At 35.1% G+C, this 23,534-nt stretch overlaps 1 protein-coding gene across 2 annotated transcripts in view; it reads left to right on the plus strand.

The window, feature by feature from the left end:
- The window catches only part of FOXP2 (forkhead box P2), a 673,273-nt gene that overhangs the window by 519,353 nt on the left and 130,386 nt on the right, over positions 1 to 23,534 (plus strand). For both annotated transcript variants that reach the window (XM_018046611.1, NM_001285654.1), the window contains one exon: positions 5,990 to 6,064. In XM_018046611.1, coding sequence (XP_017902100.1) covers positions 5,990 to 6,064 — 75 coding nt within the window. The remainder of the gene's footprint in view (positions 1 to 5,989; positions 6,065 to 23,534) is intronic.

Below are 23,534 nucleotides of genomic sequence, written 5' to 3' on the forward strand. Positions count from 1 at the left end.
GTCTCAGTGTGGGATCCATGGGTAGATACAGGAGGTCAATGAACATGAATGGAAGAAAAAGTATTCTCATTTTCATCTCTAATTAAAACTTAATATTTTCTTCTATTACAAATGTAGGTAACAAACCACAGGAAGATTGGCATTGTCTATGACATTGTTTTACATCTGTCATAAAAAATTATGACAGATGTTTTCATATTACATTACAGCTGGCAAAAATATCTAGAAGTATTAGTTATGCTTATTACTACTTAAAATTATAGTGGCTATTAATCTGACATTATGTCTTATTATGTAATATATTCACAAAGAAGCACATTGATTAATATTTACAAACCCAGCTTTTTAAATATTTTGATAATTGAATTTCGGTATAACTGATTTCCTTCCTAACTTCTTATATTTTATTTTATGTAATTAAATTTTCTTTCTGAGGAAGTCATTCTAGACTTTATCAGATTGTCAAAGAGGTTCAAGATGCAAATGGCACACTTAGTTGTATCCTAGTTTACAAGGCTATTCTGCCCACTCTCCTTTGGAACCAGAGATGATTTTCTTTTATTTCTATATCTACATGGATAATATAGCTTATAGCACATAGCAGGTTCTTAAGTATTGAATGACTGAATAATAGAATAAAAGAATGAAAACTTACCTGTCATACAAGTATCTTGAACACAGAAGACAGTATTTCTCCAAGTGTAATCACGGAAGCTCTAAATCACAGTTCTCAAGACACTTGAAAAATGCGTACTCGTGGATTTTGAATCTGATTGTCTAGAATTTTTGAATCTAGATGTCTAACCTTGAATTCTTAATTATAACAGCTTATCCAGACATTATTTACATGCTAAAGTTTGAAAATCTGTAGGTTTCATGATGCACAGCAGCCTTAAAAAAATAAATAGAAGCATGACCTTTGTAAATATTATCACCTGCCTGGGCTTTATTTTCCTTCTCTGCAAGGTGGTTCTTTAATGGCTGTACTGTATTCTCCTCGCTATATCATATAGGTTTTGTAGTCAGTACCACAGAAGGACATAAGATAGTCTTACTGCTTGTTGAGGATGAAGAGTCTTCAGGCGTGTGCTCATATTGGTTTGGCTCTCCAGGGTGTGTGGTCCTTCTACTCATTGACTGATTTCAAATGATATACCTCCTACTCTGATCCACTGGGCTTATGAAACACCCAGTGTTTCCCAGGAAGTAGTTCTCTTTTCTTCACCTCCTCTGTCAAAGCTAGGCAGATTTTAATCTGTTTTTCGGAGATGGGCAGATTCAAACAAAAATATTTTGAATTTGTAAAGCCAACATGTATCATCCTGGTACAACCCTGGCCACACTGTCCTTCGGACAACTTCTCTCAGATTTGATGAATGGATTAAAAACAGACAACTAAACCAACGAACAGAACAGTTAGAGTAGAGGAAAGGCCACTCAACCATTTAATTTTATTCTTGTTTCATATTAGGTCAGGAGGGTCCACAATTCCTGACTGGACAAAGACTTCTTTGAAAAAAATTTTGCACCTTTAAAATGTAGATCATTATTCCATTCATATATCATTTTGTCCCAAATTTTATAAGACACTAAATTTGTAAAAATTTTAAAGAAAAATTTGATTATTTTCAGCCAACCTCAAAAAATTATAATTTAAAAATACGTTCATTTGTTAGGAAAGATCAACTTATAATACTTTCCCATTTTTCTGTGAAAAACATACCATCGTCAACTTTGTAGAAATTATATTATTTCTTAGAAGTCACTTAACTTTGTCACTGAATGCAAACACCCTCATATTAACTTTTTGCTTTGCCACACCAGGTTTCTTAGGAGAAACAAATATTTTTTATTTATATGGAAGATACTTTGGTTTATATCATGAAGTCTAATAATAATGGAAAGCTATTTGAATGCAGATAGAATGTCCTGGGAAATTTTGCATCCTTTACAGTGTTTTTTATATACAGTAGAACTTTAATAATTTTTTTTAATTTTACTTTATTTTACTTTACAGTACTATATTGGTTTTGCCATACAGCAACATGAATCTGCCACGGGTGTACACGTGTTCCCCATCCTGAACCCCCCCCCACCTCCCTCCCCGTACCATCTCTCTGGGTCATCCCAGTGCACCAGCCCCAAGCATCCTGTATCCTGTATCAAACCTAGACTGGTGATTCGTTTCTTATATGATATTATACATCTTTCAATGCCATTCTCCCAAATCATCCCACCCTCTCCCTCTCCCTCAGAGTCCAAAAGATTGTTCTATTAATAATTTTTTATTTGAAAAAAATTGCATGTTCTGAAGCAATAATGATAGCTAATAAATAGTAATAAGTACATAACTAACAGACATTAAGCATATGGATACCAGCACTGTTCTAAGTACTTCATAAATCAGCGTATCTGACAACCTTAGAACCTTGTTATTTACTATTCCCTTTCTGGACAGAAAGCATGCATGTGTGCTAAGCGTGCTTCATAGGCATGTCCGACTCTTTGCAGCCCTAAGGACAACAGCCGGCCAGGCTCCTCTGTCCACAGGGTTCTCCAGGCAAGAATACTGGAGTGGGTTGCCATGTCCTTCTCCAGGGCATCTTCCTGACTCAGGGAGCAAACCAGCATCTCTATGTCTCCTGCATTGGCAGACATGTTCTTTACTGCTAGAGCCACCTGGGAAGCTGGACAGAGAGGAAGGAGAGCTAAGTAATTTACTCAAGGTCACATTCCTAATAAGTGTTGAGTCGGGATCTGAACCCTAGAAGACTGTCTCCAGACCCAGTGCTCTCATTTCCAACACAGAACGACTTACTCTTTATTGTTTTAACAGAAAATTGCTATGATCCATATTTAACGGAAGAATAGATTCCCTCTGAAGTTAATGTTGAAAGCCCATTCCAGTACATTGTCATGGCCTTTTCACTCTTAAAATTTTCTTTGGTGCTTATCTGAAACAGATGCAAACACTTAAAACATCCATTCATATTGTGTTTCCCTGTGATTTGCTGGACCATGTCAGGTTGCCTCCAATGACTATATGATTTCATTTGCTTTGCTACCCTTTTACAGACCTGCAACCTCATGGATCTGTTCAAGCATAGTTGGTCGGAGGTTGGTTAGCATCTCTTGCCAACATTCTGTCTCCTTCTGTTGTAGAGAGCTCTAGGACAGCCAGGAGAAGCTTGGTAGGTTTTTCAAAGCAGTTTCTTCAACCAAGCTTTTCGGCAAGACGTGATGGTGGGCTAATGGCAGTGCAAAGTTTACTCTCACATACTTTTAACTCCTGGAGTTACTAATTGGGAGTTACTTAAAAGACTGCCTTTCAAATGGTTTACTTTTTTCCAAGGTATTGTTCTTCAGTAAACATAAGATTAAGTTGACTTTCTCTTTTTACAGATTTTGGTTTTTGACTTTTTATTGCTTGTTCAACTCTTTTGATTGTTTAAACTTATAATTTTGCATGCAAAATGACTGCACAGAAGTGTCACTGCAAGTCCTTACTGTGGGACAGTCCTGTCTCTTTTATCTCCAAGGATAGATTAATGACAGTAGCATTTTTATTTGCTGTATTTTTATCTCCAGCAACAGGAATGATTTGGCACTGTCAGCTGATGGTTGCTTTGGTTAAACAAAGTTTTGGATTAACAAAAATATGTAATGGCTCCAGAAGGTCCTTTAGAATTTTGTTTTATGTCAGTTATCTCAGTGGTTATCGGTTGAAATCATATTGTGTAAATTTTTGAGACACAATTAAAGAAGATAGTTTGGATTATACTTAGATTTACTGAAATTATATTTATGAGTCATTTGAGCTGAGAATGGAGAAAATTCTCACAGTGATGCTTCAGGCTGCTCTCAACCCATAACTGCAATCTGTAGAAGTAATGTAGCAAAAATCTCCCTCTTACAATGAAATCCTTCAGATAATCTTGGCACCTATATTCTTTAAATGGTGCCTACACCATTTTATTCCATAGCATCTTTTGTGTATTTTTATCAGGATACTTGTATCTGGTCTGGAAATGTCCTGTTTTTTAGTCACCTCTAAATCTTCCCTCCGAGCTTGTGATTGGGATGGCGGACCTCCAGCACCCAACATGTTTTGTCTGTGTTGGAGATACAAAGTACAATATTTAAGTTGGATGCTCTTGAAAGAGCTTAAGGTGATGTTGCTTACTTATGGAATTTCATTTTCAGCAGTCAATATAAATAGTGTCGAGGCACTTTTGGAGTTCTAATCATTTTTGGTTTTAGGTAGACAAATGTCAATCTGAGCATTTTTTGTTAGTTGGTTCATTTCTGTGGTATGGAGTAGCATTTCTTTTTTTTTTTAATTTTCAGATGCTTATGACCTTGTTAAATAGCAGTCCAAAAATCATGTGGCTTGTTTTGATTTTAAGCAAAGTTACAGCTGCCTAACTGTAAAGCAGTCAGTTTCTCTTATTATGACTAGTTCTTCAACTTGTACTGTTTTAAATTGCTTGCAATTAGCATATTTCAACCTTATTTTTAGGTTTAAATTGCAGTGTGAGAGTGTACACTCCTCTTAGCTAATTAGTGCTATCAAGGAACAGTAGGTTACCTCATTAGTACCATGTGCATTTAATTAAAGAAGAGAAAATTGGAGTTAACCTCATAGTTAATATTTTCACAGAGTGCTACAATGCCAACACCTTCAATTGGAGTCACACCCCTGTGTATCTAATTATTCACTGGTGCCAAATAAGGTTAGCAAGGGTACTACAAGGCTGTTGACAAAATAATTTAGATGAAAACGTGTTTGTTGGATTCTGACAGTAAAATATTACTTGAACGTATTTTCCTCATCTGCCAGTGTCAGGTGACATACTTCTCCATAGGCAACTGAAGGAGAAGAATATTTGGGAAGCCATTTTTGTTTTTTTTCTGTTTGAATTAAGGTTGCTCTTATCTTGAAAAAAAAATGACACCTAGTCATGTAAAGCATATACAATCCGTTTCTTAAACAGAGCCCCTGAACTTCAGAGATGTATTTGAAAAGAATTATTTATAAGATGTAATATTTACATGCATCAAACCACTACAAATACGCCTTGACACCCCTACCACATTCCTCCTTGCTTTTCTTCTTTTCTGATATACTTATAATTTCCCTTGTGTATCTTACGAATGGGGATCATCCTTTCATATCATACATGAAGTCTAAGGATGTGTTGTCACATGGTCTATTCAAATGCAGTGTAATCCTTTTGCCCTTCAGACAAAATCTTTTGAAATGTCTAATACTACTTAGGTAAAAAATGACATTTCTTGTCATTTATCAATAAATAATCACTTTACTTTTACAGATAAAAATGCAAACCGTTCATTTGAGTATATAGAGTAGTTTTCAATACAAATGACATAATTCAACAGGTTTTATCAGAGATTATGGAGCTTGGCTCCATAGTCTTAAATATATATTTATTGATCTACAATAAATGGCAATATTTTGTTGTAGTAATGCAGAGCCTAGACAGTTTATTAAATGAGGTTCTTGTGATGGTTCTTACATTTTATGACAAGACAGGCTTTATGTTCATTTACATTGGTTGTAATTGATGAGTCAACAGTTAGCTTGTGTGAAAAACATAGTTTAAAGACAAATAGCAACCCATACTCTAAAATCATAGTACCATTTAAAGTTGTGGGAGTATTTATTAACATTGGCTATAAGTTTAGCTTAGAAATGAGAAGTAAGATTCATAAGTCAAGATCATGGCAGATCAATAATTTTTGGTTAGTGATTAATTCATATGTTCAAATATTCAAATTAACATCTGCCAAATAATTCCTATTTTTAAAATTTATACTATTATTAGCTGTGATACAAAGGTGGGATAGTTTTGTCTAGGTTGACCTATCAAGATAATAATCCAAAATAATTTTCTTAAATGATAATGTACATTATTAGCATAAGATTGGGGGAAAAAAGCCAACTCCTGATTCTCTTTGTTTAATCTAGGAATTGCTTCCAGAAACAAAATTATGTGTCTGTGGCCACTCTTCTGGTGATGGGCATCCTCACAACACATTTGCAGTAAGTTACACTGGACCATTAGCGATTCAGCTACTACATATAAGGCCATAGACCCAACCCCACTAAATAGATGGTCTGTGCTTTTCTGTTAGCCACTGCCATATAGTCGTGAAGATGATCAAGAGATGACTAATGTTAAGGCGCAGATGTAGTTTTTTTTCCTGCTGGTTCTTATATTCTTACTTCAATTATGTTTCATCGCTTATAGATCACAGTTTCTGTGAATTGATGACATTAACGTTTACTTTACATATGTAAGGGTGTATGGCTGTTTCACCACTGTACTTTTCTTGAACCACTATGCTTTCTGGAACAGATTTAGAAATAATTTGATGAGATGTTATTGATATGCATAAACTAAATGGAGATTATGGATAGATACAAGAAATATTTTAGGGAATAGTTGCTATTCTGAGTTCTGCAAGTTAACATATAAATATGCCAAGGCCTCTTTTTACATATTCTGTCACCGAGTATAATTTGTCTCTTTAGACTATAATATTCAATGAAAATTGCTTTTGTGACCCAATTCACATACCAGTTAGCCTTGGAAATGAATAGCAGTCCTGAAGTGGCCATTCAAGAATTTTTAAATAGAGCAACTTCATGTTTCTATTTAGCATGGACACTACCTGTATTCCTAAGGAATCTCTAAATATGTAAGTCATATATTTCCATTTATAGAATTTTTGCTTGTTTCTTGAAGAATTGATGTAGTTTTTTAGGTTCTATTGTCTAGAATATTCCTAAACTGTCTCACCTAAAAAATATTTTTTACTACCATATATGTAATATTTCTTAATTTATGATTGTAGACTCATAACCAAATAGTAAAACAGAAATATCTAATTTCATACCTTGGTTAAAAAAAGAAAGATTTTTATCAATAAAAATAGTGTCAGATTAACATGGAATGCTATTCTTTGTGGAAAATATACAATCTTTAAACATTTTTTAAAATGTTGGATGCAAAGCAAAAATAGAAGTGAAAAAAGTGATAACATACTGTTTTATAGAAATAATGAATGCAGGGGACTGGTAATAAATTTTGTATATGAAATTAGGATTTATAATAGTCTGAAATTACCTAGTTTAGGGTTTCATTCATTTTAATTCTAAAGTGTTGTTCTCCTAATAATAGTAATAACTTTTGAAAGAATAGCAAAAATTAAGAAGTAGTGGCAAGTTTTGCTCAAATTATGTAAATTTATGTGAAAGACTAAAATAATCTTAATTTCTAAGTTTTTGCTGTATGTTTTGAAGAAAACAAATTTAAGTTAAACTTCAAAAATAGCTATGTATTTTAACTTAGTAAAAAAGATTAATTCAAAAATATACTTAAAAATGCTGCATTAAAAATTAAGCAGGCAGTATTCCTAATTGGTAACACATTTTCCTAAAATAATCTCAGTGGAAAAATTGTTTTCTTTAGCCTGAAGAGTGAGATGGCTTAACTAATAATATTTTGTTCTTTATGTAAATCTGCTTCTACTTTTAAAAAATTATTCTCTATTCTACTGACAGAAATTTAAATCTACAGCATTATATCTTTTCACTGCAATGTTTTCTGAATGAAAACAAACTGTGGAGAAATTAAATAAATGGCTCACAAGTACCATGCAGTTCCTCAATGGCAAGCCTGAATTTATAGCCCAAGTTTGTGAAATCACCAATGTATTGATCTTTCCAGGGGTATACCACATCATTCATGACTGCCTTGAATACTGTGTTGAACAAGAGTCTGAGATTACGCCATGTACTTGAGACTATAGTTAGTCTCCAAGGTAGAAAGCAAGTCAGCATAAATTAGTGAGGTCTTCTGTGGTTGGTGGGTAAAAAGAGAATGACAGTGCATGGATCAGGTGTTTACCATCCCTGAAGTGCACCAAACAATATTTCAGATTAATCACTGAGTGACTTTGCAAATGGTGCTTCTGGACTTCACAACAACAGGGAAACATTCAGTACTAAGTAGGGGCTTATTTCCTTTACTGATTATATTAGATGCGAACTTTTTGTGAGCTAAAATGGCTACATAATGTGATTTAAAATCCAGATGCAAACTAAAACAAAGACTATTTATTATTTGTAGTTGACAGTTTCTGTGTGATGAAGCATGGCTCTCTCTCTTAGTATTTGTTAAATTTCATATTACTAATATGCTGGGGTGGTACTTGAATAAGTCTGAACACCATGAGATTACTGGAGATTATACTAATAGACTAGGTATAATGTGCACCTACTGCTGCTGAGTCGCTTCAGTCGTGTCTGACTCTGTGTGACCCCATAGACGGCAGCCCACTGTCCCTGGGATTCTCCAGGCAAGAACACTGGAGTGGGTTGCCATTTCCTTCTCCAATGCGTGAAAGTGAAAAGTGAAAGTGAAGTCACTCAGTCGTGTCCGACTCTTAGCGACTTCATGGACTGCAGCCTACTGGGCTCCTCCATCCATGGGATTTTCCAGGCAAGAGTACTGGAGCGGGTGCCATTGCCTTCTCCGGTACATCTGCTAATTCATTGCAATTCTGGGCAGTAGTAATTGTATCCACAATTACTTATATCATCTCTACCTAAAAATTGTAAATCTTAAACTGTTTCTACCTTTTTTTTTTTTTAGGAAATCTTTGAGCACCATAGGTTGTACATTTAATATTCTAAGAGTAACAGTTTAATAATCTTATTATAAGTTTGAATTTTATAAGAGAAAGGCATTGAGTTTTGGCTTTAAAAGACATGAATATGAGAGTAAATGAGTTTCACTCTAAGAGGTTACTTTTCAGTACTTGCTTTTCACACTCAGGTTTTTCAAATGGTGTATATTTAACTCTAATCTGGCAAATCTTTAGTTTGCTTTTCTTTCAGTCTTTAGTAATAGTATTGATGCCTGTCTTTTTTCCCTGGCTACAATCCTAAATTTCATAACCTTTGGTTTCCCTGCCACATGGTAGTAACCTGAGTTCACTCCTCGAGAGATCGACCCTGTTGACACTTCATCTGCCTGAATGCCCTTATTAGCACCTACCTGCAGATAATGGTACTGTTGGTCTTTACACAGGTTTTTACACCTATAGGAATACTGTTTTACATAGGACTCTGCCTGTTGGCTCTAACTGTTAAGGCAATTATGGCAGAATGCTCAGTCTTTGTCTTTGGGGTCTTAATTTCAAAACCTTTACCACTGAATCATATGCATATTTTGATGAACAAAATTTGTTGGATCTATAAATTAAAAGTAAGACTTGGTTGGTCTTGGTCTAGCTGTTATGTATCACATTCAAATTAAATTACATTGACCACCTCGGGTCTTTTCCCCTACAGATCTTGACTCTATTATGATTGCCTCCTGAATGTTTCATTTTGATGGGAATTGTGGATTGGAGAAATTAAGGAAAAGAGGACAATGATGGTTTTAAGAATCTTTTTCTGTTCCAAATTTCTCTCTCTTTTTAGGCTTTCCATAAATTTTACTCAGTACCAAATAATCTGTCCTGTGGACTCTGGAATCAGCTTTCTAAACTGAATACTGGGTAGTTACTTGACTTTTTTTAGCATTATGTTTGCAATCTGTAAAATAGGACAGATAGTAAAATTAGGTAGGTAGTATCTACGTCATAGAGTGGTAATAGGTTTACATTTGATAATCCCAAAACTACTTAGCTTGATGACTAACACACAGAAAGTATACAGTAGATGTCTGACTCAGTATCCATGGTATCATCAGTATACTCTTGCTTGGACCAAAGAGGCAATTCTGTTTGACATAAATTTAATTACGTATTGATATTTGGTATTAACACTAAGCAAGAGGTTTGGAATATTAACTTATGCCATGACCAAGATGGAAATGTTGCTTACTGAGTGGAAAATACTCATTAATTTAAGACACACACTAATTTTTTCACTCACAAAAATCAGTTATCTAAAGTTTTCTGATTTGTTAAGCTGAGTGAAAGAGAAAGAACCCTGCCTCACTGGACCTAAATGATGTCCTCTGGCAGTCAAAGAAAATCATGGGAAAAGAATGTTAGCAAAAGTGATTGTACCATCAGCTGTCTGTATCCAGCCAGAACACATGAGAATAAGGAATTAGGGAATGCATGCGGAGTGCCAGTTTATCACCAATTAATTTCTTCCCTTTTCTGTTATAAACGTGTTAGCAGAGATTAACCGAGAATTAGAGAGAAATTACTACTTAGTAATGGTATTGATAATTTTAACTAACAAGCTGGAGACAATTAACCAGATGGGATAATGTTGTGGTAAATTTTTTGGAAAGTCCTTCCTATAAAACCTATATTGCAAGATGTAACTGTTTGTTATTAGTGTGAATGTGTGTTAGTATAAGTTTGAATTTATTTTAAAGCAATGTAGATCAGATTTGTTAATTCATCATGTTTATTTTGAGTAATTTGTCCTATTACAATAAGACTGATATTATTATAAGTCCTTGATATGAAATTAAGATAATCAAATATTTCAAACACTTATATTACAAATGATTTGTTAATGCCAATATGCTATATTATAGTGACTGTATTTAGAGCTACTATTAAAAACCTTCTAGGTTTTCCATTGGAAAGAGAATAAAGATTTCAGTTTTTAAAGCCTTGACTGACATTTGTATGCAACTCCTTGATTAATCGTTTTCTTTCCTAGTGTAACTCAAGATATTAATAATTATCTTTACACACCCCACTCAGCTGGGATGTAGCTCCCTGAGCTCAGTTCATTCTAGACACCTCTCCTGAGTAATTTGCCTCTCACCTTCTATTTTACTGCAATATTTGAGACTGCCATGAATTCTCTTGATGTTGGTTCCAAGAAGGACCAGTAGCAGAGCTTTTTCAATGGAGACTCTTCTTTGAAATTTATAATGAATAATTTACTTCCCTTGATGATTCACCAAAGCATCAGTATGGCACAAATCAGGGGCTGATGAAAGGATTATTTATTTAGTTGTCTGGTTTTGTTGTTGTTAATATATTTTTCATCAAATAAATTGATACATACACTCAAATATGTATGTGGCAATAATGTGAATTTATGGTGCCCATTCGAGCAGACTGTATTTTTGCTTTCACATTTAAAGTTATTTGTAATGAGCTACTAGTGATAGTCTCTACAAATATGAAATATAATATGCATTAGCTTTTAACAGTTCACTCTATAGTTCTTGCATATTTCTTAACATCATTGATAAACTGGATATTCTATATTTATCACTTGTATTTCTGTTCCTTGTCTATTTCTACACCACTTATTGTAGCATAGTCAGTGAAAGGCACAAAATCAAGTCATCCTAGTGTATAAATTTGCACACCCCATGAGCACATGCACATACACGTACATATCTAAAAGATCAGTTATGTAAAAGAATTTCTTTTTATTGAGTTCTATCTACAATTCATTTTTTTCTCTTCTTTTGCATTTAAATATTTTGCATTTTTAATTTTCATTAGGTAAAATGAGTTATGCACAGTATTGACAAACTACAGAATCACATTTTTATTATTGGCACCATTCATGCAACAATATATTTACATAAAAGTATTTATAAATAAATTTTTCATATATTTAATCTGTAGGATGTCAAGTTAAGCAGTACATGATTCCCAATGGCATTCAAATATAAACCTGAAACTGCACACTGTACTTTAAATATAAACATGAAACTATACTTTAAACCTTTATCCAGTGGAGTTCAGAAAGCTTACTATTACCAGAATTCAGTCATGCTATAATCACATAATGCACCATACAACTTAGATGAAATTGTACTTGTTTACTTCAGTTAATTATATTCCTTATCAGAATTATAATAAATTTGGTGTAAATAGATTCACACTACTGATAAAATAAAGAATAAAGTCTTATACAATGTCTGGTAAGCTTTTCAGGATGGAACTTCTGTCATATTTAACATTAAGGAGCTACATGAAATGCTCCAGCTCTTGCAGCTAAGTTCTTTTCCCTGAAGTTGTCATTATCATTCTAGCAGGGAGCTTTGTGTTCTCTCTTAAGAGAGATAGTGTAAGATATTTTAGAATATTGGCAGAAGTAATCTATCACTCAGATCCAGTGTCTTGTAACATCACACTCCAGGATAACTATAATATCTTAATTTTAATTTAGAATTTTTGTGTAGAATATTTAGTAGGGCTTAAAACAGATTATATAGAATGAGAGTAAGAAATCTCAAGAGATCTTGAGAGATCTTAAGTGCTCTTTACTAAGAGTATTCTTAAGAGATACTACAGTGAAAAGGAAGTCTCGGGTAAATATATCGGAGATAAATTCTTATTAAAATAAGCATGATTCATAAATTCATGTTGGCAAAGTAATATCAAAATTTGATAAATAAGTGTAAAGGTTTAAGAATTTAATGTTATATATGCAAACCTAGTGAAAATTTTCTTGATACAAAGGTAACTGTTGGGGGAGTGTGTAATTTCCTTGGTTCTGTCTCATCACAACAAAATTTGAAGTGACGGACCAGCATTACAGCCCTGGGACAGACCATGTCGCAGCTCTCTCGGACAGATCAATGTTACAGCTCTGTGTTACAGCTCTGTGTTACAGCTCAGTTTTATTTAGAAAATATAGGAAAATATATTCTTGAGGCGTGAGGGCATGCCAACCCAAAAGATGTGAAGAGAAGAAAGAGAGAGAGAGGAAAAGAGCGAGGCACCTGGCCCTTTGGCTCCTCCTTTTATGTGTTTCCTCCTCCCCCTGGGCCTGCCCTGTGTGACTCGGGCTGGCCAGGAGTGCTGTTTGTTCTCCCTGCGGTCCTCATTCCGGTCCTCGGACCTTCCTTGGTTCTATTTTTGTGGGCTTTTCCTTTCTTTTTCTTTTAGCCACTGCTTTTCTGGACTCCTTTTTCCTATTCTAACTACCTAACAGTAACCAATATAAAATTAAAAGACATAAAAGAATTAACATGTGTACTGTTGTTTAATCATTATTTCTCCTTAAGTCCATGTTACCTATAAGTTGCATATCTCATACTCTCTTAAGAGTGAAAAGTATATCTTTTGTACATATTGAGGCTGGAAGCATACTTTTTTGCATGTTTGACCTTGTCTTTCTGTATATTATGCATGTAGTCCTTCTGCTTTATTAGAGGGGTCATGCCCTGCTAGTGCATCGCCAAAATAAAGAGGAGAGGGTGTCCAAACAAAATGCATTTCAGCCATGTAATGACTGATAGGACACGTTAGCTTAAAAGAGTCTTTAGAATTATTAATTCAACTCCTTTGTTTTACAGTTCAGAAAACTAAAGAATCTAAGTGACTTTCCTTATATCTCTCCATTATTCATTGAATTAAGGGGAAACTATTGATGGTCTGACAGTTCTTTGTTCTTGAGCCACAGTTCATATGTATAATATTATGCATATGTGTATTTTAATTTTAATTCTGCATATTGGTCAAAGAAAGAAACCATTCAGTTTTTCCAAATGTTTGCTTATCACATGTGCTGATCATAGGTTTTAAAAAACCAGATCAGTTTCATGATCACTTTTGAAATTACTGTGCATATTACTGGACTATTTGTGGTTTCTTGAAGACACTTTTAAGATCTCAATCAGATCTATGAGATAATCCTGTTTATAAGTTGAGGTTTTAGGAAAGAAAAATTCAAGGATCTTTAATGATTCTCCCAGAAATGTTATAAAGTGAATCGCAAATTCCTAGACTGTTGATTTATTGCTTTTGTTCGTTAGGACTTCAGCTAAGAGGGAAAAAAAAAACAGACTTGTTTTTTAAAGTTTTAAAGAACATTGCTAATTTATTTGCTAATGTTTAGAAGAATATGTTTAATACTTCCAGTTTTAATCTTTTACATTTTCTCTTTATTTTCCTTTATTTCCTACACATTCAAGCAAGACCAGTTGCTAAATAGAATTCTGTTGGCTCTTTAGATTGTCTACTATCTGTCAGAAAAATATTATGTCTTAATAATTGAAAATAAGTGATCAATGAGTCATCCTGACTTTAAAACACAAAGAAAAAGTGGACAATATAGTACTTTAAGTCTGATATTGAAATATCAAAACCACTTAAATAGGCAAAGCTCAGAATGGGTGCTTGAATTGACCAGATGAAAACACTAAGTGACTAACATACAACTTTGATCCTGTAAAATATATTCATAGCACTTGTTGTAAATTGACTACTTAAAGCTGTAGAAATTGAGTACAGAGATAAGAATTTGGTGAGAAATTATGCTTCTAGAAAAGTCCTACCAAGTGTCTGGAACGATCAATTCTATCATTGTTAATTAGCATGTAAACTCTATCTTATTGATACCATCATAGGATAAATAATTGCTCCTTTCTCTTTTCTCATAACTTGTGTACAGTTTTTAATGACTTCCCAGTGACCACTGGATAAAGCTTTACAAACCTAAGCCTTGCAATTATGTGCCACTACCACTGAGCTCTTTTCCTTTCTCTACCTTATCCTCTATTATTTCAGAAATAAATGCTGTGTTCTGCCTGATATATAGCCTTTCTGTTTTCGAACATTCAATATTCCATTTTTTTTCTATTCCTTTTCTTGTGCTGTTATTGCTCTGTAACCTCCTCTTTTTTTCTGATCAGCCAATCAGATTCTACTTGTTATATGAATTCCAGCTCAATTACTACCCCACACGAATACTTTTTCAACAGTGTAGTCTACATTGATCACTCTTTTGATCTTGTATGTCTGTTTTCATTGGAATTATTCTTACATAGTCCCTGACACTCAGTTCTATTCAACACATATTCACTAAGCACATCCTATGTATAACTCACCATGCTACAGAAATTTTCAGCAAAATAATGATCACTACATTTGAAAAGTATACACTATGAAAATAGAAAATACATAATTTAGGGCTGACAAATCAATGCAAACTGTGAAAAGAGGTTTAATTATTGTACCAAGGAATTGAGGATGCGTAGATGGAAGAGGTTTATTTGAGGTAAAGTTTTTAGGGGGGAAAAAACAAAACACAGAAGTTCATTAAACTAGAAGTGTAGAACACATTCCAGGGATTGAGAATAGAATAAGCTAAGTTGTAGAAGAGAAAGAAAAAAAAAGGCGGTTTTCAATGTAGGGCATAATGTATCTGGGAAATTGGAAAACATTATGGGGAAAGCTTGACATACAGTCTTTAAATAGTCTTAGTTGATACGCAGTCTTTAAATGGACCACAACTGGAATTAGAAGTTTGAGGTGGCTTTTTAGAAGATCCTTAAGTATTCTGCAAGATTTTGAGCAATGAAGTTGATGTAACATAAATAGACTATCTAAAGATATCTTTGGGGCTTCCCTGGTGGCTCAAATGGTAAAGAATACCTGCAATGCAGGAGACCTGAGATAAATCCCTGGGTTAGGAAGATCCCCTGGAGAAGGAAATGGCAACCCACTCCAGTACTCTTGCCTGAAGAATTCCATGGACAGAGGAGCCTGATAGGCTATCGTCCACGGGGTCGCAAAGAGTCAGACATGATTGAGTGACTATCTTTCACTTTCTTCTTTCTTTCTTGGGAGCAAAAGTAAGAAGTGATTGGAAATAGAAAAGTACTGGAGTTTGTGTGTCTAGGTGAGAGAATACTGTCCAAAAATTTAAAAATTATAATCTTATCTATGGAAAGGATAGAGTAAGGAAATAAGAGGACAGATTTAAGGGAGATTTATACAGCACTTTAATATAAAAACTATGTTGACAATTTTTTTGTAGGAACACAAAAATATTGAGATTTCTGGTATTTTGTGCTTGGATATTTGTATTTGTTTAAATTGGATACTGGTGATAACTAGAACATAGAAAGACTAGCAGATTGATGGTGGACAATAGGAAGTTGAAGGTGATACAGGTTCTTTGGGAGGTATATTTGCACTGCTGGGACAATATCCATGTTCAGCAGACAACAATGACTTGGAAATTGTTCATCTTTGGAAGTCATACCATGTGTATGAGATCAGAGTTCATTGTTTTGAAGAAAACGGCATAAAGAAAGACAACCACAGAGAATTCTCAAGATGAGACACTCCGTGAAAGGAAAGAAAGAATAATAAGTAAAGAATGTGAATCTGTGTGACAGGAGATAAGAAGGAGGAGGAGCCTGCAGTCAAACACTAGAAGAGATTTTTTAGAAAGCATTGTCAGAGACTGAGAGGTGGTTTTAAGACTGTGAAATGAGACATAAACCAACTGATTGGATTTGGTAAGAGTGGTTTCAAAGAATATAGTCCATGGCAGTGACTTGAGTGGTAACTAAAAGTCTATATGAAAACAAGTAGTGTCCTAGTCCTTTGGGAAAATTACCGATTAATAGGGAGATGATGTGATGGGGGCTTGAGGGGGTAGAATTGAGGAAAGGTCTTGGGGAGAGGTGGCAGTGGAGATGAAAAGATTTAAAAAGCAAGAAGGAAAAGAATAGAGTTCAAACAAGGTCTGGAAGATAATTGGGGGAGAGTACTGGCCTCAAGGGCACAAATGGAGTTAATACAGCTTTAAAGGAAATAGAAATTCACTTTCATCTGAAATGGACAGAAATTTGAGGATGAGTAAACTCATAGCTATTTAGGTACCTCTCTTTATATTATTTACTAAATCTGTTTGTGCCGTGTGACCATCATTGTGTCCCTTTTCCGCAGTGCCATGATATCTTTTAGAGATTCCTATTTCTTGGACAAACTATATGAAGGAAGGGAAAGGTATATTCATGGTTGTTAAAATTTTCAAGTTATGACAGCTTTACTCTCACCGTATCTGTTATACTTTATGATATTTTTAACCAAAAAAATAGCTACTCATTAGAGTTAAAACTTAGCAACTATTTTCTTATAAGAGACTCTAAAAACTTAATCACAATGTGAGTGTTCTTTCCTTCTTTAAAATTTCAGGTGGATTAACATAAATCTGAAGAACATTAATTATTTTATGAAACATTTAGATACATGAAGATTTTGAACTTTTTATGTAATTGGTTAATTTTTGGTAATTAATAAAATATAGCTCTTCACTTTTTAGAAAAACCTTTTAAGTGAAAAGAGAACATGTAACTGGAGTGAAATATATGCATAAATATTATGATAGTCTCTTTTTCACTGTATTGGCAGTTTTAAATTTAAGAGCAACCCAATAAACCAACCACTGAAATTGCTCTTTGACATATAGGCCCCTGCTTAATCCTGAATTTAGTATATGCTGTATAGATACAAAGATATGAGAGGGTAACATTTCCCTAAACCAAAAAACATTTCTGATCATAAAATCAAAACTAAAGTAACAGGAACACAATTGAAGGAAGGAAAGAAGGAAGGGAGGGAGTAGGAAAGGAAGGAAGACAGACGCAACAGACAGACTGCAAAAGAGACCTTGCTTTTGAAGCCCAAGTCCAACAGCAAATCTTTCTGCTTTACAAAGTGGATTTTAAATAGTAAAGTTTCAGAAATTAGTGGTAAATGATTGAAAGTATGTTCTCTCCAACTTCTGTGACTTCTGATGGAAGAATTCCTATATCATTCTTACTGAAAAAGAAACCCTTTTATTTTTTTAGTTCTTAATTCCGTACAAAACAAATTTTCTCTGCAAACTGAATTTAAATGTTTTTCTGTTTTGCCCATCACTGGGGTGTTGGTGAAAGTATAAAATATGTCAGGTTTTATGAGACAAAGTTGCATTATGGTCACTTTGGCACAAGCCTACTCCTTACCGTATAGAAAACAATTGTTGTGATATTTGTGTTTTTTTGTTTCTGTGTTTGTTTTTGCTTTTTTCCGACAATGCCATAGCCAGCATGTGAGATCTTAGTTTCCCAACCAGGGATGGAACCTGTGCTCCCTGCAGTGGAAAGCATGGAGTGTTAACCACTAAACTGCCAAGAAAATCCTGTAATTTTTATTATGCCTACTTACACCTATTTTTTCCTCTTGAGGAAATTGAGCATAGTGAAGTCGCTCAGTCGTGTGACTCTTTGCGACCTCATGGACTGTAGCCTACCAGGCTCCCCCGTCTATGGGACTTTCCAGGCAAGAGTACTGGAGTGGGTTGCAATTTCTTCTCCAGGGGATGAGAAGATCAGGATGAGAAGGTCAGGAACGATCCGTGGGTCCGTTCCTGACCCACGGATCGAACCCGGGTCTCCCGTATTGTAGGCAGACGCTTTGCGGTCTGAGCCACCAGGGAAGACGGGAGTAAGCCAACATTCAAATTCGGGTCTGTCTGCCTCTAATATCGCTCTTTTATTTCACACCACCTGTGGCATTTTTCTGGTAGTTTTTAACTCTTTAAAATCTTTATTTATTTACGTGTTTATTTATTTATACATAAATGGCAACCCACTCCAGTACTCTTGCCTGGAAAATCCCATGGATGGAGGAGCCTGGTAGGCTGCAGTCCATGGGGTCACGAAGAGTCGGACACAACTGAGCGACTTCACTTTCACTTTTCACTTTCCTGCATTGTAGAAGGAAATGGCAACCCACTTAAGCGTTCTTGCCTGGAGAATCCCAGGGAAGGGGGAGCCTGGTGGGCTGCCATCTCTGGGGTCGCACAGAGTCGGACACGACTGAAGCGACTTAGCAGCAGCAGCAGCAGCGCTGGTCTTTGTTCCTTTGCTCAGGCTTTCTCTCGCTGCAGCCAGCAGGGGCTACTATGTCGCGGTGCACGGGCTTCCTATTGCAGCGACTTCTGTTGCAGAACACAAGCTCTAGGGCGCACAGGCTTCTGTAGTTGTGGCTCATGGTCTCTAGAGCACGGATTCGGTAGTTCTGGCCCTGGGGTGTGGAATTCCTTGGCATGTGGAATCTTCCCAGACCAGGAATCAAACCAGAGTCTCCTGCATTGGCAGGCAGATTCTCATCCATTATGCCACCAGGAAAGCCCTGCAATATGTGTGTGTGTGTGTGTGTGTGTGTGTGTGTGTGTGTATATATATATATATTTTATAACCCCACTACAAACATTATTTTAAAAAGATTCTGTCCCACCCCCCACGTTAAAAGAGTGCTTGAATATCTGAGACATCTAAGCTGTCTTGAACACCTTGACTTAGCTTTTTCCACTTCCTATAAACCAGGGATTTCTGTCTCCACCCATTTGAGACAAGAATACAAAAAGAATGGCAACACCAGGCACTGTTCCAACTCATACCCTCAAAACTTTGATTTTTTTTTTTTCCAATTCTGGCAACTCTCAATATTTCTTCAGTTAGTTTACATTTCCTTATCTCTCTTGAACCAACACTTGACTCTCATTAAATCTTCTAGTCTTGTTAAATCTTCTCTTCTGTTTGACAGTCAAAACACTTATTTGGCATTCTTGAGTCAGTGTGTTTTTCTAAAATTTCCCTCTCCTACCGTGTGTCTTGTTATTCTCTATTTTTAACTGACTCTCAAAAATAATGAAAATATTCACTCTGCCCTAAATATGCCTCAAGCATTTCCTACCTCCATACCGTCACCCACTCAGGTCTCTCCCTCCTCTCTGCTCTCTGGGATAGAATAATTCTTAGAGTTTGTCACCTCCTGGATAAAGTAGTTTTATCTTGCTACCATAAAAATCTGTATGGTAGCAGATTTTTACCATCCAGATAAATGGGAGCAGATTTATGGGATGGAGAGCTGCTCCATCTTTTTCTCTGATAGATTGTGATGACTTTGGAGGAGTACCATTTCATTTTTCCAGGCAGCGCAGTGAGGAATGTACACATTGCATCTAGCAGAGGGGCTGGCATACATTGGGTACTTTAAAGAGTTATATCCTTTGTTTTGTTTCTGTGGCATTTTGTTTTTCTTTTCTCATTCATAATATTTCATTTAAATGTATCTTTGTAGAATCAGAAAGGAAGTAGAGTTTGGAGTGAAAATGTAATGGCAAAGGATAGTCTCCATATGCCATCTAATGGCAATTTTTTCTTACTGACCATGAACAGTTTCTGAAACATGTAAACATTGTTGAAAATAGTAAAACACTAAAAAATGAAGTTTTTCTTAAATTTTAACAGTCTTTAAATCGGTGTTTCCCACACTTAGTCATCTAGTCCACATTTTTCTGGGTCTCACTCACACATGGAGCTTTGGTATTTTCAGTGAAAGTCTGAAAATCTGTATTTTTCTACAAAGTGCTCTGGATGATTCAGAGGATTAGTCATGATTGTGCTGTGTGCTAAATCACTTCAGTTGTGTGCTAATCTTTGAGACCCCATGGACTAGAGCCCTCCAGGCTCCTCTGTCCTTGGGATTCTCCAGGCAAGAATACTGGAGTGGATTGCCATGCTCTCCTCCAGGGTACCTTCCTATCCCAGGGATCAAATCTGCATCTCGAATGTCTCCTGCATTGGTAGGCAGGTTCTTTACCACTAGCACCACCTGGGAAGCCCTACTCACAGTTAGGAAACATTTAATCTAGAACCTCCCTACGCAGTATGTTCCTTGGGCAAACAGCATCACTTGGAAATCTGTTAGAAATACAGAATCTTAGGTCCTGCCCCAGTTTATGCTGTATTGAATATACTTAGCGTAGTTTTAGCTATTTATTTGGCTGTTTTGTTGTGTGTGTGAAGCGCAAAACTGTGTCTTCACCAACCAGTTGTTTTGAGTAAAATAAATTTAAGAGTAAGATAGTTTCAGAAATATAATATTATTGGAGTTTTGGCTACAAAATACAACTAACTTCCTTGGCTGAATTTTTTACCTGGGAACTCATGAATATCAACTTATGTATGATGGTTGAACTTAAGAAAGCCTACTTATAATATGATATTAAAAAATATTTTCTGTCTCTTAGTCTGTAATATGTGCTGTATTTCAGAAATAGAAAAAAATTATGGAATGTAGGGAGAGAAAAGTTTTACTATAATACAAGTTACTGGAAGTAATTTTGGAGATGTTTACTTTTTTTTTTTTTACCAAGTCTGCATTTATAAATACCTTATTATCATTTGTTAAATGACACTTAATGCTTGATGACTTCAATTCATGCATTAAATATGCACGTCTATTTTTAAAATATTTGCATCTTATAATACATTTAATAGTGACTTGTCAGTGTTACTGGTTAATGATTTTTTTTATTTTATTTAATGTTTTAAATAAAGTTGTTCTGTATATTATATCAAACTATTTTTCTTCTTAATTATGTAATGGTACTATATATATTTGATTAGCAGATGAAAGATATTTTCATCTTAAATGAGAATTTTTTAGGAAGCTTTCCCCAGAACAGTCATTTGAAATATTTCAAGATGTCAAGATTTCAAGCAATAGTTCATATGCTTATTCTTCTTAAATATATTTTAAGTCTATTGCTTACCATAAATGATTGTGCTTGAATTAGTACAAAATTTGTTACTATTGCAATGCATTTATAAATCATAGTTTGTACTAGTAAAGGCAGTTTTACTAATAAAGTACTACTAGGGTAAGTATTTTTAAAGCCTTTCAAGCTACTACTGTTTAAAGCTAAGTTTGGTAGGTACTCCTTATTTAATTAATTTAAAATTTTAGGTGTTGAGTTATTACTAAATTCCAGCTTTAGTTATGTGATAGACCAACTTTAAAAACGTAAGCATAGTAATTCTGAAAGTTGAAAAACTGTGATTAATTCAACTTAGGTTATACTGATTTATGTTGCCATTATTTTCAACAATGTGTAAATAAAATACTTGAGAAAAGGCATAAGCAAGGGTAGAAATATGGCAGAGTTTTCCATACCCATATAAGACGAGGATAGCATTCTCTCGCTAGGTTCACACAGTCCTCCAAGTTTAGATCAGCTGCTGGTTTCTCGAGTGAACATGAGAAGATAATATGTCACTTTGAGTGTCTTAGTGCTGATTCTGATGTCCTAATCTTCATTTTTAAATGTCTTCAATATTTGTTTTAATCCCCTTCAGTTTTTAACCACCTCTTAGTCCCATAGTTGAATTAGCTTATTAAATAGTGCCTGGACAACATTTAAAAAGTGTATATAGGAACTTTTATAAAGAGCGTATATAGAAAACACCTTTTCTAGTTTCTATGTTTTTAGCTTTTTTGAAAATGGAAAATGAGATACTCTCTGCCCTCAAGAATCTTACCATTCATATTTCCCCAACTGTGGCTTTTTGGAGTGTGAAGGGAATTGTTTTTCTAGAGCAACAGACAGTAGATAAGTGGCTGGGTACTGCTTTAGATTTGTCATTAGAAAGATTTTCAAGCATATGTCAGTTGTAGTGAGGTGTATGAGCCTAGAGTCTATTTCTACCATTATTTTCAGTTCTTCTAGTGGTCATCTTTATTACTTAAATAATACACTTAAATATCAAATTTTCTGCCCAGTTGTGAAATTTCTTTCAACAATAAACTTTTCCCTTAATCATCAGCAGTGTGTTGAAAGGCTGACTTCACCTTCAAGTCTTCACTCTATTGCCACCGTAGTTGCTGCTGTTCCTTTAGCATGGCCTTCTTCACTTTTCAGTCTGTAATTGAGTCTGAGAGTTAACTCTCAACTCTGCTCTGCTTACCTACCTTTTGCATTCCTACAACCATACTGGTGTTTTCTGCAGACAGTTTGTTCTCTTAGACTGATAATGCATTTCTCAGGCTTTATCCTGAGGGCAAAAGCCATTTCTGTGAGAAGTTAGGCTCTGTGACTTGGAGAGGGTGTGAGAGGAATAGGTGTTTCACAGGCCTGTCCATTCTCAGTGGCAGATTTTAATTAATTCCCCTGATGATTGTACCATGGCCCACCTTTGCCCTCTGTGTTCTGTGGGAAGTAACAGTTTACTACTGGCATTTGGGGCTGCATTTTTCCATATTCTTTGGTTTGTCAATCCAGACCTTTCCTCTGCTCACTTTGTATCTGATTTCTTAAACTTTCTGGTCCTCGGCTGACACCTTTTATTTTACTTTCCCAGCCCTGATGTAATTTCTGAAACAAAGGTAGAGAAGGAAGCTGGACTTGGGTGCTTAGTCTGTTGTACTGAACCAGAAGTCAATAGTTTATTATTTTTATTTTTTAATTTTACATAGGAAATGACTGAAACATGACTGAGCACAAGTGCATAGCTGATTTACAATATTGTGTTACTTTCAAGTGTACAGCCCAGTGATTCAGTTATACATATACATATATATATCCATTATTTTTCAGACTCTTTTCCCATATAGGTTCTTACAGAATATAGAGGACAGTTCATTGTGCTATGCAGTAGGTCCTTATTGATTATCTATTTTGTATGTAGTAGTGACATTATACAGGAGACAGGGATCAAGACCATCCCCATGGAAAAGAAATGCAAAAAAGCAAAATGGCTGACTGGGGAGGCCTTACAAATAGCAGTGAAAAGAAGAGAGGCGAAAAGCAAAGGAGAAAAGGAAACAGATAAGCATCTGAATGCAGAGTTCCAAAGAATACCATGGAGAGATAAGAAAGCCTTCCTCAGCGATCATTGCAAAGAAATAGAGGAAAACAACAGAATGGGAAAGACTAG

The sequence above is a fragment of the Capra hircus genome, chromosome 4, assembly GCF_001704415.2.
Source record: "Capra hircus breed San Clemente chromosome 4, ASM170441v1, whole genome shotgun sequence".
NCBI classification, from domain to species: Eukaryota; Metazoa; Chordata; class Mammalia; order Artiodactyla; family Bovidae; genus Capra; species Capra hircus.